This window comes from Onychomys torridus, chromosome 8 (assembly GCF_903995425.1).
Source record: "Onychomys torridus chromosome 8, mOncTor1.1, whole genome shotgun sequence".
In the NCBI taxonomy this organism is placed as follows: domain Eukaryota; kingdom Metazoa; phylum Chordata; class Mammalia; order Rodentia; family Cricetidae; genus Onychomys; species Onychomys torridus.
In genome coordinates, this window is record NC_050450.1 from 50264451 (window position 1) to 50280096 (window position 15646).

At 42.6% G+C, this 15646-nt stretch overlaps 1 protein-coding gene across 7 annotated transcripts in view; it reads left to right on the top strand.

Annotated features, from left to right (window-relative positions):
- Specc1 (sperm antigen with calponin homology and coiled-coil domains 1) overlaps positions 1 to 15646 on the top strand; it is a 274206-nt gene that overhangs the window by 142412 nt on the left and 116148 nt on the right. For all 7 annotated transcript variants that reach the window (XM_036196411.1, XM_036196418.1, XM_036196412.1 and 4 more), the window contains one exon: positions 12141 to 13723. In XM_036196411.1, coding sequence (XP_036052304.1) covers positions 12141 to 13723 — 1583 coding nt within the window. The remainder of the gene's footprint in view (positions 1 to 12140; positions 13724 to 15646) is intronic.

Sequence of the window (15646 nt, forward strand, 5' to 3'; positions counted from 1 at the left end):
TTTGATTGTAGAGGTGATGTACACACAGGTCAGAATGAAAGAGGGCAGGAGCTGATGAGAACCCAGACCAGAGCTGCCTTACTTTTTCATGTCTTGTCCTTTCCGGAGGCATCTATTTGATTATGCTTATTACTGCCATTTAAAATACATACACAGGCAGCCAGAGAGGTGGCTGGGAGAAGGACCCTTGCCACCAAGCCTGATGACCTGAGTTTGCTTCCTGGAGCACACTCACCCCTTCCTTATAAGTCTCAAATGAAGGAAAGGACAAACTCCTAAAATTTGTCTTTTGACCTCCACACTTATGCTGTGGCATGTGCACCCCCCAATAAATAAATGAGTAAAAAATACAGTAAATAAATGTGCAGGTACATTTTATTTTCTAGGTCAATTTTAAGCACAACACTTCCTGCTCTCATATGTATACAGCCTCCCGTCATTATCAACACCCCTCACAGGACTGGCATGTTTATGTTAGTGAACCTGTGTTGATACATCACATAGTTTACACTGGGGTGTTGTATATTCTTGGACAAATGTAGAATAAAGTGTAGCCATCATTTTAGTACCATGCAGAACATTTTCTGTGCTTTGCCTGTTTGTTCCTCCTCCTAAGTCCTACTGATAGTAGGGCTTTTGTTTGTTTGTTTGTTTGTTTCCTGCTGTCATAGTTTTGTGCTTTCTGGAATGTTAAATATGGCAACCATACAGAATGCAGCCTTACCGGATTGGCTCCTTTTACTCACCGATGTGTCCTAACAAGTTCTCCTTTTCTTGACATGTGCTTCATGTTTGGGTAAATGTCCCCTAAAATTCCAGTTAAAGGCCCAGTGCCTAGCTTGGTAGAAAGGTGGTGGAAACTGAAAAGGTAGGAGGTCTTCAGGGGATGGGGTGTGCCCTGGAAGGAGATGGCGGGCCTGTTCCCTAACCCTTCTCACTTGTTTCCTAGGTAGATGAATGTTTTTACCTGAGATTATGGTTACAGGCTGCCAGGGCCAAAACCAACGGGGCTAACCTCTCATAGACCGAAACCTCAAAGACTAAACCATAATAAGTCTCTGATCTTAATAAGTTGATTATCGTAGGGATTTGTTACAGTGGCAGATAGCTGACCAACACAGCTCAATGGTTCTTTTTTGGTAAGCATTATATAATATTAAATATACATTCATCCACTGAAGGACATTTTGGTTGCTTCCCAGTTTTGGTCAATTATGAGCAAGCTTCTAAAAATATGTATGAGTTTTGTATGGGTTTAACATTTTAGTTAACCTGGGAGTGTATTATTAGGTCATGTAATGTAAGTATTGTTTAGTTTAATACAGTTTGTAAGAAACCACTGAAGTATCTTTCACTGTAACATTTAGGTTTCCACAAACAATGAGAGTTCCTGTTGTTTCCACACTGATGGCTACTTTTGTCAACTGACACAGTTTAGAATCACCTGAGAGTCTTAATGAGAGATTAGCTCAGCTGGGCATGTTTTGGGCGGATTGTTTTGATTATGTTCCAGCCTAAAAGTGGGGTGCTGCATTCTCATGTAGGCAGACATTTCTTTCCCACTTGCCAGTTCCCAAATAACCTAAATGGAGACTTAATATAAATTATATATGCTCTGCCAATAGCTCAGGCTTGTCACTAGCTAACTCTTTTGGTTTTTCAAGACAGGGTTTCTCTGTGTAGTTTTTTCTTTTTTTTTTTTTTTTTCCTAGACAGGGTTTCTCTGTGTAGCTTTGCGCCTTTCCTGGATCTCACTCTGTATACCAGGCTGGCCTCAAACTCACAGAGATCTGCCTGACTCTGCCTCCCGAGTGCTGGGATTACAGGCGTGCGCCACCACCGCCCGGCTTTCTCTGTGTAGTTTTGGTGCCTGTCCTGTGCCCGGCTTCACTAGCTAACTCTTAAAACTTAAATGAACCCATTTATATTAATCTATGTTCTGTTACATGGCATTACCTCTCTTTTATCTTGCACCTTCTGTTTCCTCTCCATGTCTGGCTGGAGACTCCTTTGACTCTGCCCTTCTTTTTCCTAGTATCCTTAGTCTGGTTCTCCCACCAAACCTTATCCTGTCCAGCTATTGGCCACTCAGCTTCTTTATTAAACCAATCACAGTGACATATATTCACACAGTGTAAAGGATTATTCCACATTCTCAGTGGTTGGGTCTTGGTGTGTAAGTGTAGAGAGGGGGTTGGACCTGGATAGGCATGCATGCATTCATTCTTGCTGTTCTTGACTGTGGATATGACTAGCTGTTTCAAGTTTCTGCCTTGGCTTCCCCACAAGGATGAACTGTAACCTAGAGTTGTGAGCTAAAATAAGCCTCTTCTCCCTTAGGTTGCTTTTCATCAGTGTATTTTATCACAACAGAAAAGAAACTAAGATATATGCCCTCGCCAGCACTTGGTGTTTTCACTGATTGAGAGTTTAGCCATTGTGATTTGTGCATAATGATATCACACTGTTGCTTTCTTTATAAGGCAGGGCCTCACATGTAGTTCAGGCTGTCTTCAAACACTTGGCAGGCATCCTGTGTCAGTGCCCCAGGAGCTGAGATTCTAGGTGTGGACACCCACGCCCAGCTTTCACTGCTGTGATATGCAATCCACTAATAATGTTCTGTGGAGCTTTTCAGATGCTAGTCCTCCCCCTGTGTGCATTGTTTGGTGGGGTGTCTACTCAGATCTTTCGTGCATTTTTAAGCAGGTCATTTTCTCATTATTGAGCTTTAAAAGTTCTTTTTATACTGTGAATAACATCCTTTCTCAGATGCCATTTGCAAATATTATCTCTCTGGCTGTGGCTTGTTTTCTCTTGATATTGCTGTTGTTAAAGTTTCAAATTTATGATTTTTTTCTTGTTATGACAGATGAGAATTTAACTCATAACTGTGTACCTTCTCAGAATGTCATAATATCACTGTTTTTAGTTTGTTTGTTTGTTTGTTTGTTTGTTTTCTTTTTTGGTTGTCACGCCTTCTCCCAACCCCCAAGACAGGGTTTCTCTGTATAGCCCTGGCTGTGTAGGCTAGGTTGTCCCAGAACTTGCTCTGTAGACCAGGCTGCCTTGAACACATGGAGATCTGCCTGCCTCTGTCTCCCAAGTGCTGGGATTAAAGGTGTGTGCCACCACCACCCGGCTGGTTGTCACTTTTTTTTTTTTTTTTTTGGAGCTGAGGATCGAACCCACGGCCTTGCGCTTGCTAGGCAAGCGCTCTACCACTGAGCTAAAGCCCCAACCCTGGTTGTCACTTTTAATAATGCATTACATTTCTATTTCTAGTTGTGCCAACTGTATATAGTATCTTTGGTTCTGTATTTGTAAGGCCAGAGTAGCTATTAATGCTACTATTTTCTCTGCCTGCCAACTCTACCTTGCCACCTGCTTCTTAATTTCCTTGTCTGCTATTTAATTTTTCCACCTTTAAGCATAATATTCAAATGATCTTGAGAACAGTCTCCTGTGTTCTGTGTATAGGCAGTTTATGTAGTAATGATGTTATTGTGACTCTATCTCTTTCTTGCAAGGTGAAGAAGTCATAGGTTATAGTTTTGTTGCCTATTTTGTGTAGCTCTTGTGTTGAGTAAAGTTTTTTTTAGTTTTTCACCATTTTTGTTTTACCTTAACTTTTTTTCACGCTCTTCATACAATTAGCTGTTCTGTAAGAGAGACCCCTCGGTGGCACTGCGACCCCTTGAACTGGTCTAGACATGTCTTCCATGCTTGCGTCTGCACATCTGTGGTAGTTATTTTCCTTGTGACTGTTTTGTTGGCATTTGTTTTCACAAATACTTGAAAAAAGCAGCTTTCGGGAAGGATTTATTCGTTTTAGTCTTGGCATTTGAACTTGGGACTGGTGGTGGGAAGAGAGAAAGGGGAGAGAGAGAAAGAAGGGCCAGGCCAAACCAGGGCTAGCCATATAGCCCATAGATTGCCCCAGTGACCCGTTTCTTCCAGCTGAGCCATACCTGTTAAACGTGCCACAGCCTATCAGAGCAGAGCTACCATCAGAAGATCTAGTGTTCAAACACCTGATACGAGGGGAGGTATTTTACATTTAAGACATAGCACTCCACCTCTGGCCCCCACAGGCTCACAGCTAGCTTATAATACAATAATGCTTTCGGTTCATCCTCTGAAGTCCCCATAGTCTTATATTTTTGACACTGTTCAAAGGTCCAAAATGGCAAACTCATAATGTTGAGTCTCTGTAGAATTTTTTTTTTAAAGTTACACCCAGTATACAAAGGCACATTTCTATTCTAAAAGGAAGGAATTGGGGGGGTGGGGCACAGCAAAGAAAGACAGGATCAAAAGACACACAAACCTGTAGCTTTGTGTCTTGTATCTGGGGTTTGTGATGGCATCTTTTGGGCTCCAGTAGGCTTGGGTAGCCCCTTCAAGTCTGTTGTGGGGGTATGGGGGACATGTGGCCTGTCTCCTAGCCCTACTTTCTTTGGTGCCTACAGCTTTCCTTGGTGCATTTCCCACATTCCTGACATTTACAACATCCTGGAATTTCCACAACTTTTGTGACTTAGGCTTCATTTCCACAGCTTCACTCACAGACTGTTCAGGAGCTCCATGGAGGAAATTTGGACCTCCTGCACATCACTGGCCTAGGCAACTTTCTGGAATCTCAATACAAGCCTTCATGATCCTCCTCCCCCCCCCCCCCCCACCCCCGACTTCTTGCATTTTGCATGTCCACAAAACCAGCACCACTTGTTAATGACAAGCTACTTAGAGCTTAAGAAGTAACCTGGCTTCCTGGGTCCTCAGAAGCCTCTGCCTTCCTAGCTAACCCTGCCCAAACACTTCCCTAGGCAGCCATTTTCCACCAAGGTACCCTGAAGGCTCCTTGCAGGCACTCTGAAATGAAGTTTACATTATGTCCTAGAGCTCTCAGTTGACGAGGAAGGGCTCCTCGCCTTTTGTCCCAGCACAAAGCCAGAAGCTGCTTCTTACTGTCGCTGATCTTGGTCTTAAACAACTGTATCCCCCTTGTCAGTTTTCTCCCTGTCCTAAACTTTAGCTCCTTTCCTCTCCACTTTCCACTCACTATAAATCTGGGTAAATGCAGTGAGCAGTAGCTGTGCTACTGTCTGAATGATCTCTTGAAATATCCCCCACAAAACAAATTAGTCCATAAGTTTTTGAATTCAGCTTTACTCAAATTTTCAGGACTCAGGCAGAATGCAGCCAGATTCTTTGCCAGAATGGAACACTAATGGTTTCTAGCCAGGTCCTGAAAGAATCCATGTTCCCCTCTGAAACCTCTGAAATGGTTTACTGTCTGCATTTCTTTTGATATTGGTCATATAAATGTCCATTAAAATCACCCACTAATCACTGACTGGATTCTAGAGCTTCTCACTAGCCTGCTATTCCAAACTCTTCCACATTTCTCCCACAAGCCAGTTCCAAAAGCTTTCAAGCAGAGTGGTCAGGTTATCATAGCAGTGGTACCAGTTTTCTGTATTAGTCACGTTGACCAGATGTCTAAGAGGAGAACTGAGGGGAAGGGTTTACCATAGCCCACAGGTTCACAGCAGGGAGGCATGGTGGTTGGGGCCCTGGCCTCAGCTAGTTACATGACAGTGTCAGATGGGAAGCAGAGGCAGGCTCAGCTAGAACTGGGTGGGACCAGGCTATGAGCTCTAAACAGTAGTGGACCAGTCTTCCTTGGCTACAGACAGGTGCTGCAGTGAGCCAAGCTCTGAAGTCTTGTATCTGGGCAACATTTTTCTTTTCTTTTCTTTCTTTTTCTTTTTCTTTGTTTTTCTTTTTTAAGATTTATTTATTTATTATGTATACAGTGTTCTGCCTACATGCATGCTTGCAGGCCAGAAGAGGGCACCAGATCTCATTACAGATGGTTGCGAGCCACCATGTGGTTGCTGGGAATTGAACTCAGGACCTCTGGAAGAACAGCCAGTGCTCTTATCCTCTGAGCCATCTCTCCAGCCCCCATTTTTCTTTCTTTAATCAAGAAGCAAATGTGGTGATATATTGTGTCCCTCAATATATTGTGTGTCCTAATAAACTTATCTGGGGTTAGAGGACAGAACAGTCACTAGATAGACATAGAAACCAGAAAATGTTGGCACATACACCTTTAATCCTATCACTTGGGAGGCAGAGATCCATCTGGATCTCTGTGAGTTCAGTGTCACATTGGAAACAGCCAGGCATGGTGACTCAAGCCTTTAATCCCAGGAAGTGATGGCAGAAAGGTATATAAGATGTGAGGACCAGGAACTAGGCTGGTTCAGCTTTTAGGCTTTGGAGCAGCAGTTCAGCTGAGATTCATTTTGGATGAGGACTCAGACGCTTCCAGTCTGAGGAAACAGGATCAGCTGAGGAATTGGCAAAGTGAGGTGGCTGTGGCTTTTTCTGCTTCTCTGATCTTCCAGCATTCACCCTAATACCAGGTGTCAAGTTTGGTTTTGTTAATAAGACCTTTTAGGATTCGTGCTACAAGCAAATAATTAGATAGAATTGTGTAATAATGTCTCATGTAGACCTGTGTCTGGTATTTGGAGACTATTACCAGTCTTTGTAAACGTTGGTTATTCTTTTCTGCTGAACGTTTAAGACCATGCATGTGGTCAAAATTAATTTTCTTTGTGGACTGCAAGGCTAGTTGAGGATCTAGCCCTCAGGTCATGGGGGCTTGAGAGGAACCTCTGCCTCTGACTTTCCTTTTACCAGTTGTCCCTATTTGTGAGGATGCGTCAACTGCCTGGCTGGACAAACTGTGGCCTCCCTTGGAAGGGAAACACTTTCTCTGTGTTGATCCTCCTTTGTAGACTTGATGCTGGTTAGAGTACAAAGGCTTCCCTGAACAAGAGAACATGTAACTCTACATTTCAAGAGTCGGCTCACAGTCCCCTGGGACCTCAGTGACCTTGGAATGCGAGAAGAAACTATTCTCCTTTTTAGTCCCTCTGACCACATTAGTATAGCCTCTAAGTCTGGTTCCTGAACAGCCAGAAGATCAGTTACACCAGTCTGGTACTTTTAACTTGCGGTGATATTGTGTTCCCCAAAATATTGTGCACCCTAATAAACTTATCTGGGATCAGAGAATCAGAACAAGCCACAGCCACCTCACCTTAACAGTTCCTCACCTGTTTTTGTTTCCTCAGACTGGAAGCCTCTGAGTCCTCATCCAGAATGACTCACAGCTGAACTGCTGCTAAAAGCCTAAAAGCTTAACAGACTCTAGTTCCTGGTCCTCACGCCTTATATACCTTTCTGCTTCCTGCCATCACTTCCTGGGAGTAAAGGCATGTGTCACCATGCCTGGCTGTTTCCAGTGTGACACTGAACTCACAGAGATAGGGATGGATCTCTGCCTTTGGAATGTTAGGATTAAAGGTGTGTGTGCCACCTTTTTCTGGCCTCTATATCTAGTGGCTGTTCTGTTCTCTGACCCCAGATAGGTTTATTAGGGTGCACAATATTTTGGGGAAAATAATATCACCACATTAACTACTGTATAATATTTCAGTAACCAAACATTTCTTAATAAACTTTGATTAGACATACACATTTTAACCAGTCCTTCTAATTGTTGATCTTTGAAATTTTAATAACCATATATATCATCTCTAAGTTTCATCTTTTATGTACCTTAAATAACTTACTCAGACCTTCATAATTTGTGTAAACTTTCTAGCTTTCCATTCTGAAAACATCCAGCCATTTTAATTTTCATATATTTAAATTCTTCTTTAGTAAAACAGTTTACATTATTACATCCTTCTAACATTTTATTTTATTTACTGTTTCTCCTTATGAATACCACAAGACATAATAGCATTAACAAGTGAATTTACTATTTATTGTTAGAAATTTCTCCCAGGTGGGGAGGAGGAGCTAAGCAATATGTATCCCCTCTGATAAGGTCCTAAAGACCTGAGAGTTCACCCTAGGAAACTGATGAGTTTATTGGACTCACTTACCGAGCCTGGGTGAGGGGCTACTGTCAAGAGGGTGGGTACCCAAAAGCAGCCCATGTATAATGTCAAGGATACTGACTAGAGTTTCCTGGGTGTGTTAAGAGTCAAGGAGAAGTGAGTTAGGTTGAGTACAATGGTCAGGACAAGAAGTCTGCTGTTGGCACAGACTTGGATGAGAAACAGATTCTGTCTGGGTATGCTGGTGCACACCTTTAATCCCAACACTGGGGAGAATCTATGAGTTTGGGGTAGTCTAGTCTACATAGAGAGCTCAAGGCCAGCCAGGGGTGCATAGTGAGACCCTATCTAAAAACAAAACTAAAAAGAAACACAGATTCTGGGACAGAAATACAGATGAGATGCTTAACTCATCTGTATTTGTCCCAAAGATGTGGGAGGCTGGAGTCAGGAAGCCCTGAGAAAAAGATCTCAGACATTTACATAAAATGTTTAGGTTCAGACCAAAACAAAGGAAAGGAACAACATAGCAACACTTCTAAAGCTGTTGATAGGATTCCCTGGCTAGTTGGCTGGCTGCAGAAAGAAAAGAGGGAGATTTTAAATATGGTGTGAAGGCCCTTAGACAGAATGGAGAGAATACAGAGGTCCAGAAAGCCTTCGAGAAAAGAGTGGTGTATTTTTAACAAAGAAAAAAACAGATGCAACAAATATTTGCATTATATGTTTCACAACATACTGGGTATATTTCAAAAATAAACTTTGGTTTGCTGTTAATTCGGAGTGGTTTGTACAAGGCGCGGGTAATAATTATAAGGAGAACAGACCAAACTTTGGCAGCGAAAGGAAGGAAAAGCAACAAATGACTAAAGGTGGGAAGAGAGTGGGGGGAGGAAGGAAGAGGAGCCTCACTTATGTGATGTCTGAGGAATGGCAGATACTGTTGTGATAGTCCTAGATCTGCAGGTTTGCCTGTTGGATGGACACAGGTACTATGAAACATTAGTGATCTTCCAGTCTCTAGTGCGGCCCTCTCCAAGATGACCTCATTCTAGAGGATTGGCGTTACAAAAACATTTTATTGCTGAGTGGTTACAACCTTCATTTTATAAGAATAATTAAACCTTTTCTTTATTGAGTAATTTAGTGTGATGTAAGCAAATTAACTGGATGAGTACAAGTTTTAGAAGTCTGTCACAGTACTCAGTGTCTGAACATCATAATTTAATTTTTTATGTTTATTTTATGTTCATGAGTGTGCATCACATGAGGGCCTAGTGCCTTTGCCTGCAGAAGTTAGAAGAGGATGTCAGATCCCCTGGAACTGGAGTTACAGATAGTTGTGAGCCACCATGTGGGTGCTGAGAACTGAACCTGGATCCTCTGCAAGAGCAACAAGTGTTCATCCATCTCTCTAGCACCAACATAATGTAAAAGTTAAAGAACCAGAGTTTCTATATTGTAATGTGGCTGAGCTTCTGCAGGGCTTAGCAATTGCTACCCATCATCATTGCTGTGTTTTGATTAGCTGTCTAGGCCAGGATGGACTCTGAGTCTCTTAACACTAGGCTGTGACCAGCCAAGGGTGCATTCTCCACCCCCTTCCTGAACTGCAGAGACGGAAGATGGGTCTGTCTGGGATCTTTCCTGATTAGAGACCAGGCTATAGCAGTCAGCCCAGTCCAGAGTCTTTGTTTCCCTGTGACCCCTGTGTGAACTTTAATGTTTTTACCCCTAGATATCATTGGCATTCTCTAGAATATAGATAAATGAAAAAAAAAACTCTTTGAACTTAATTTTCCCATAATAATATTCTAAATTCTGTCTCATTTCCCTATTTTATGAATCTCTTTCAAATTTGAGCTATTCCACATCCTTATCCCATTTGTTCTTATTTCTCTATGAATATAAATGAGCACACCAATTCCGTTTCCTATTCTTTTTTTCTTTTTTAAAATTTATTTATTTATTTTTTTATTATATTTGTGTTTTAATTTTACACATCAGCCATGGATTCCCCTGTCCTTCCCCCTCCCGTCCCCACTCCCACCTTCTCCCCAGCCCCCCACCCTCCATTCCCATCTCCTCCAAGGCCAAGACTCCCCTGGGGATTCATTTAAACCTGGTGGATTCAGTATAGGCAGGTCCAGTCCCCTCCTTCCAGGCTGAGCAAAGTGTCCCTGTGTAAGCCCAAGGTTCCAAACAGCCAGCTCATGCACTAAGGACAGGTCCTGGTCCCACAGCCTGGATGCCTCCCAAATAGTTCAAGCTATTCAATTGTCTCACTTATCCAGGGGGCCTGATCCAGCTGGGGGCTCCACAGCTTTTGGTTCATAATTCATGTGTTTCCATTAGTTTGGCTATTTGTCCCTGTGCTTTTCCAATCTTGGTCTCAACAATTCACACTCTTATAGTCCCTCCTCTTTCTCGACAACTGGACTCCTGGAGCTCCACCTGGGGCCTGGCCAAGGATCTCTGCATCCACTTCCATCAGGAATTGGATGAGAGTTCCAGCACAACTGTTAGGGTGTTTGGCCATCTGATCACCAGACTAGGCCAGATCAGGCTTTCTCTCGACCATTTCCAGTAGTCTACAGTGGATGTATTCCTTTTTCTTTTTGATTTTTTTTTCAAGACAGGGTTTCTCTGTGGTGTCCTGGCTGTCCTGGAACTCACTTTGTAGACTAGGCTGGCCTCAAACTCAGAGATCAACCTACCTCTGCCTCCCGAGTGCCAATTCTGTTTTCTAATTCCTTGTTAGAATCTTCCCTTTCCCCTGCCTTCACTTCCTCATTGAGGATGAAATATAGGACTTTGGTCATGCTAAGCAAGTGTGTTACTACTCAGCTATCTCCAGCCCTTCTTCCTACCTCAAAGTTGCACTCAGTTAAAATATGTCATTGGGAAATGTAAATAGACTTGTATTTTAATCCCAACAATATTATCTGTGTAGCTATATTAAACTGCAAGTTATAGAGGGCCTAATTCAGAGTGACTTATAGAAATATATAAATCAGCTGCTGTAACTGAAAGATCATCAATAGGCCAAGCTCCAGGGTTGATATGCCATTAAGAATTTGGTTTCCTTCTTTCTGCACCACAGACAGAGTCCCACCTTCTTCACAGAATGGCAGCGTGGTTGCCAGCTGTTCCCACACCATGTACTTTTCTCCTGATGGCTAGTGATATTTACCAGCCCGCTCCTGCACCCCTTTAAAAATATCTTTTTTTCTAGTATTTATAGATCTTCTGAAAAATTTTATATAAGAATATTTTTCATACAGTGTATTTTGGTCATATTCTTTCCCCTTCCCAGCTCCTCCCAGGTCCCTCTCCAAAAACAAACAAAATAACAACAATGAATATGGAAATCATAACAAATAAGCAAACAAACAAATCATTAACACAAAAAAAAGTGCATGAAAAAATAAAACATGGAGTTCATGGTCACGGAGCCTGTCCTAGAGTGTGATTAATATGCCCAATGACATTGTATTGGAGAAAATGAATTTGCCCTTTCCCAGCAGATATCAATTGCAGATAGTTTCTTAGGGGTGGGACTTTGTGCCCACTTCTCCTTTTCAGTGCTGGGATTTTGTCTGGTTTGAATTTGTGTGGAACTTATGTGTGCTGTCAGTCTGTGTGTGTTCATATGTCTGTCATTCCTGTTAGATCTGGAAACATTTCCTTGGAGTCATCCACCACCTCCGGCTCTTAAAAATCTTTCCACCTCCTCTTTCACATAGATCCCTTAGCCTTGAGGGGAGGGGTTTGGTAAAGACATCCTGTTTAGGGCTGACTGTTCCAAAGTTGCTCACTCTCTGCACATTGTTCATTTGGAGATCTCTGTGTTGATTACCATCTACTACTGCAGGAAGAAGCATCTCTGTTGAGGGTTAAGCAGTTCTCTGCTCTGAGTCCCTGCCTAGTGTGGTAGTTTTGGGTTCCTGGTTGTGTCCATAGATCTTAATTGAGCTATATGTCTCTGCCTTGAACCAGCAGCTGGGATTGTTCTGGATTACTCAGCAGATTGTGTATCTGCTTTCCTTGATGCACAAGCCCATAAGAAACCCTTCTTAAGACAGAGTGACTACCTAGAGGAGGAAATTGGATAAATGACGACAGCCATATTTTGAAGACATTTGAGTTGCATTATGAAAATGCTTGCTTTTCTTTTTCTTTTTCAATTTTTTTTTTGTCTTTTGCCTCTAGGGGCTGTTCCAACAACCAAGCGGACAGGCATTCCAGCTCCACGGGAACTCTCAGTAACTATCTCAAGAGAGAGGTCTGTGCCACGTGGTCCCTCCAGCTCAAAGAAGTTGGGCTCTAGTCCAACTTCCTCCTGCACTCCCACTCCTACCAAGCACCTGAGGACCACCTCTGCGAAGCCCAAGCAAGAGCACGAGAGCACAGAGAAATCTGTCCTCGAGTCCCAGGTTCGGGAACTTCTGGCAGAAGCCAAAACCAAAGACAGTGAAATCAACAGGCTTCGAAGCGAACTAAAAAAATGTAAAGAAAGGTGGGCCCTAAGCACTGAGGACACCAGTGCATCAGACCCAAGTGCAGAGGGAATGTCAGCCCCGGCAGGTGACACAGAACCTTTGATAAGAACCCTGGAGGAGAAGAACAAGACCTTTCAGAAAGAGCTTGCTGACCTAGAGGAGGAAAACAGGGCCTTGAAGGAGAAACTGACTTTCCTTGAGCAGTCACCAAATTCAGAAGGGGCATCAAGTCACACTGGTGACAGCAGCCGCCCAACCTCCATAACCCACGAGTCCAGCTTCGGGAGCCCAGCTGGAAATGAGTTGTCCAGTGAGACCGATGAGTATAGGAGAAACACACATGGAAGCGCATTACGGACATCGGGGTCATCAAGCAGTGATGTCACAAAAGCCTCTCTGTCACCAGATGCCTCAGATTTTGAGCATATCACTGCAGACCCCCCATCTCGGCCCCTGTCGGCCACCAGCAACTCTTTTAAGGGCTCTAAGTGCTCCCCTACGGCGAGCTCCCCAAATAATGCTAGTGAGCTGTCCTTGGCATCGCTCACTGAGAAGATCCAGAAGATGGAGGAGAATCAGCACAGCACCGCTGAAGAGCTGCAGGCCACTCTGCAGGAATTATCAGACCAGCAGCAGATGGTGCAGGAGCTGACAGCCGAGAACGAGAAGCTGGTGGATGAGAAGACCATTTTAGAGACCTCCTTCCACAAGCACCGAGAGAGGGCAGAGCAGCTGAGTCAGGAAAACGAGAAACTGATCAACCTCTTACAAGAGCGAGTGAAGAACGAGGAGCCTAGCGCCCAAGGAGGAAAAGTCCTTGAGCTGGAGCAGAAGTGCACAGATATTCTTGAGAAGAGCCGCTTTGAAAGGGAGAAGCTGCTCAACATTCAGCAGCAGCTGACCTGTAGCCTACGGAAGGTTGAGGAAGAAAACCAAGGAGCTATAGACATGATTAAGCACCTGAAGGAAGAAAATGAAAAGCTGAATGGGTTCCTAGAACACGAACGGTGTAATAATAGTGTGATGGCCAAAACTTTGGAGGAGTGTCGAGTTACCTTGGAAGGCTTGAAAATGGAGAATGGGTCCTTGAAGGCTCATTTGGAGGCTGATAAGCAAAAGGCTGTAGAGGCCAGCAGTACCGTGGGGCAGACGGCAGAGAACTTCGAGGCTCAGGAGATGCTGAAAGCGGCTCGAGCTGAGAAAGATCAATTGCAACTGTCTTGCACAGAGCTCAGACAAGAATTGCTAAAGGCAAATGGTGAAATTAAACACGTTTCCAGCCTGCTAGCGAAGGTAAGGAGAGGGCTCTCAACTAGTATTTGTTGACATTTCTCTTCAAGACCTTCAAATCATGGAGCAAAGAGAATCAATTGGGGGTTGGGGATTTAGCTCAGTGGGAGCGCACTTGCCTAGCAAGCACAAGGCCCTGGGTTCGGTCCTCAGCTCTGGCCAAAAAAAAAAAAAGAATCAATTGTCCAACTGTGTTTGTGAATCCAGCATTCTAGCTTGAAGATCTATTAGAATTTAGACAGATTGGCACTGGGGATTCCAAGTAAAAACACTCAGATTTCTGTACAGGTAGTTCAAAGTTTAATGGAAGTATAGTGAATTATATCAGATGGTGTGATGTAGTTATGAAGAATGTCAGGGTGGGATGCGTCTTGGTGGTAGACCCTTTCATAGCATCCTTGAGGCTTTAGATTCGGTTCCTAGCATCACACAAAAATAGGAGAAAATAAAATTTAGAACCATCCTGTATACATTGATTGACTTTTTGATGCATTTAATGCTTTCTGAGCATATTCTCAGCACTGGTTCTTTTAAATGTTGTTTAAAATGCCAGCTAGTATTTATCATGTAACTGTTTTATATTCACCAGTCCACTGTTACTGCCATGTGCGTATTGTTGGTTGTTTATGTTCTTTCTGGTCTTGGAATATTAAAAGTAAATTTTTTATAACTCTGATTATTTCTTCAGGAAAAATTCCTAGACGTTGACTTAGTGAGTCAAAGAGTATAAACATTTTAAAGACTTTCATCACATTTAGCCAGATTGCCCGCCAGAAATAATATGCCAATTTGTTCCCACCAGTTCATGAGAGTACTTGCTTCCTTGAGCCCTTGCCAGAACTTGGTACTAAATTATGTCATTCAAATCTGTTAATCATTTCCTGAAATTATTTTAACAGAGAGCCCAAGATGAAATAAGTGGTCCTGACTTTCATTTTAAAATTACTCTTTTAATTTGGCTGGAATGTTATGTGATGATACAAGATTTTTGGTGGTGATTGTGTGACAGTCATCTACCTCACAGTCTTTCCAACTTTGGGTCCATGACTTGGGGTGCTGCTGGGGAGAGAGGGGGAAAGATTCCCACCTTATTTCGTGGCTGCTGGTGTTCCAAAAAGCAGTTAATGCTGTGAGCTCCTGGGGAGATTTCTGCCTGTTGCCTGTCTGTTTTAGGATCAGTCAGTTGCAACCCAGTTTTGCACTCAGATGTCTTATGGTCTTGGTGGGAGGTTGTGTAGGTTGTGTCCGTGTTGGAAATCCACAGGTATTTTATTGAAGGAATGGAAGGAAGCATTAGTGGTTATGAGCCAGATGCTCGTTTGAATTGTATGTTGACAAATGAAGCTTTGCATTAAGTCACCTTGTAAAGTAAGAATGTTCTCTTTTGTTGTTTGAAGATCATTCATTACCTATTCTGTAAAATATTTAATCTTCCAGATTTCTTTAAAATCTTTTTTTTAGATTTATTTTAATTTGTGTGAGTATTTTGTCTGTATGTACGTATGTGCATCACACATGTGCCTAATACCCATAGATGTCAGAAGAAGGCATCAGATCCCCTAGAACTGGAGTTACAGATGGTTGTGAGTTGCCATGTGGATGCTGGAAATAGTACCTGTGCCCTCTCAGGTACTCTAAAATGCTGAGCTACCTCAAGCTCCCCATGGACCTTCTTGAAGTCTTTCCTCAGTCTTTCTCTTATCTGTCTCTGACATTTTGATTAACATTACAGTAAATATTAATGTTAAGTAATGTATATCTTAAATAGCTTATTTTTTCTAAACAAGTGATTATATTCATTATAGAAGATTTAGTAAACTACAGAAAAGAATAGAAAAGAAAACAAGCATTGCCTTTAATCCTACCACTTGGAGGGAAATCTGCTGTATATCTTTTTGACATTTTTTCTCAGTTGATATATACCAG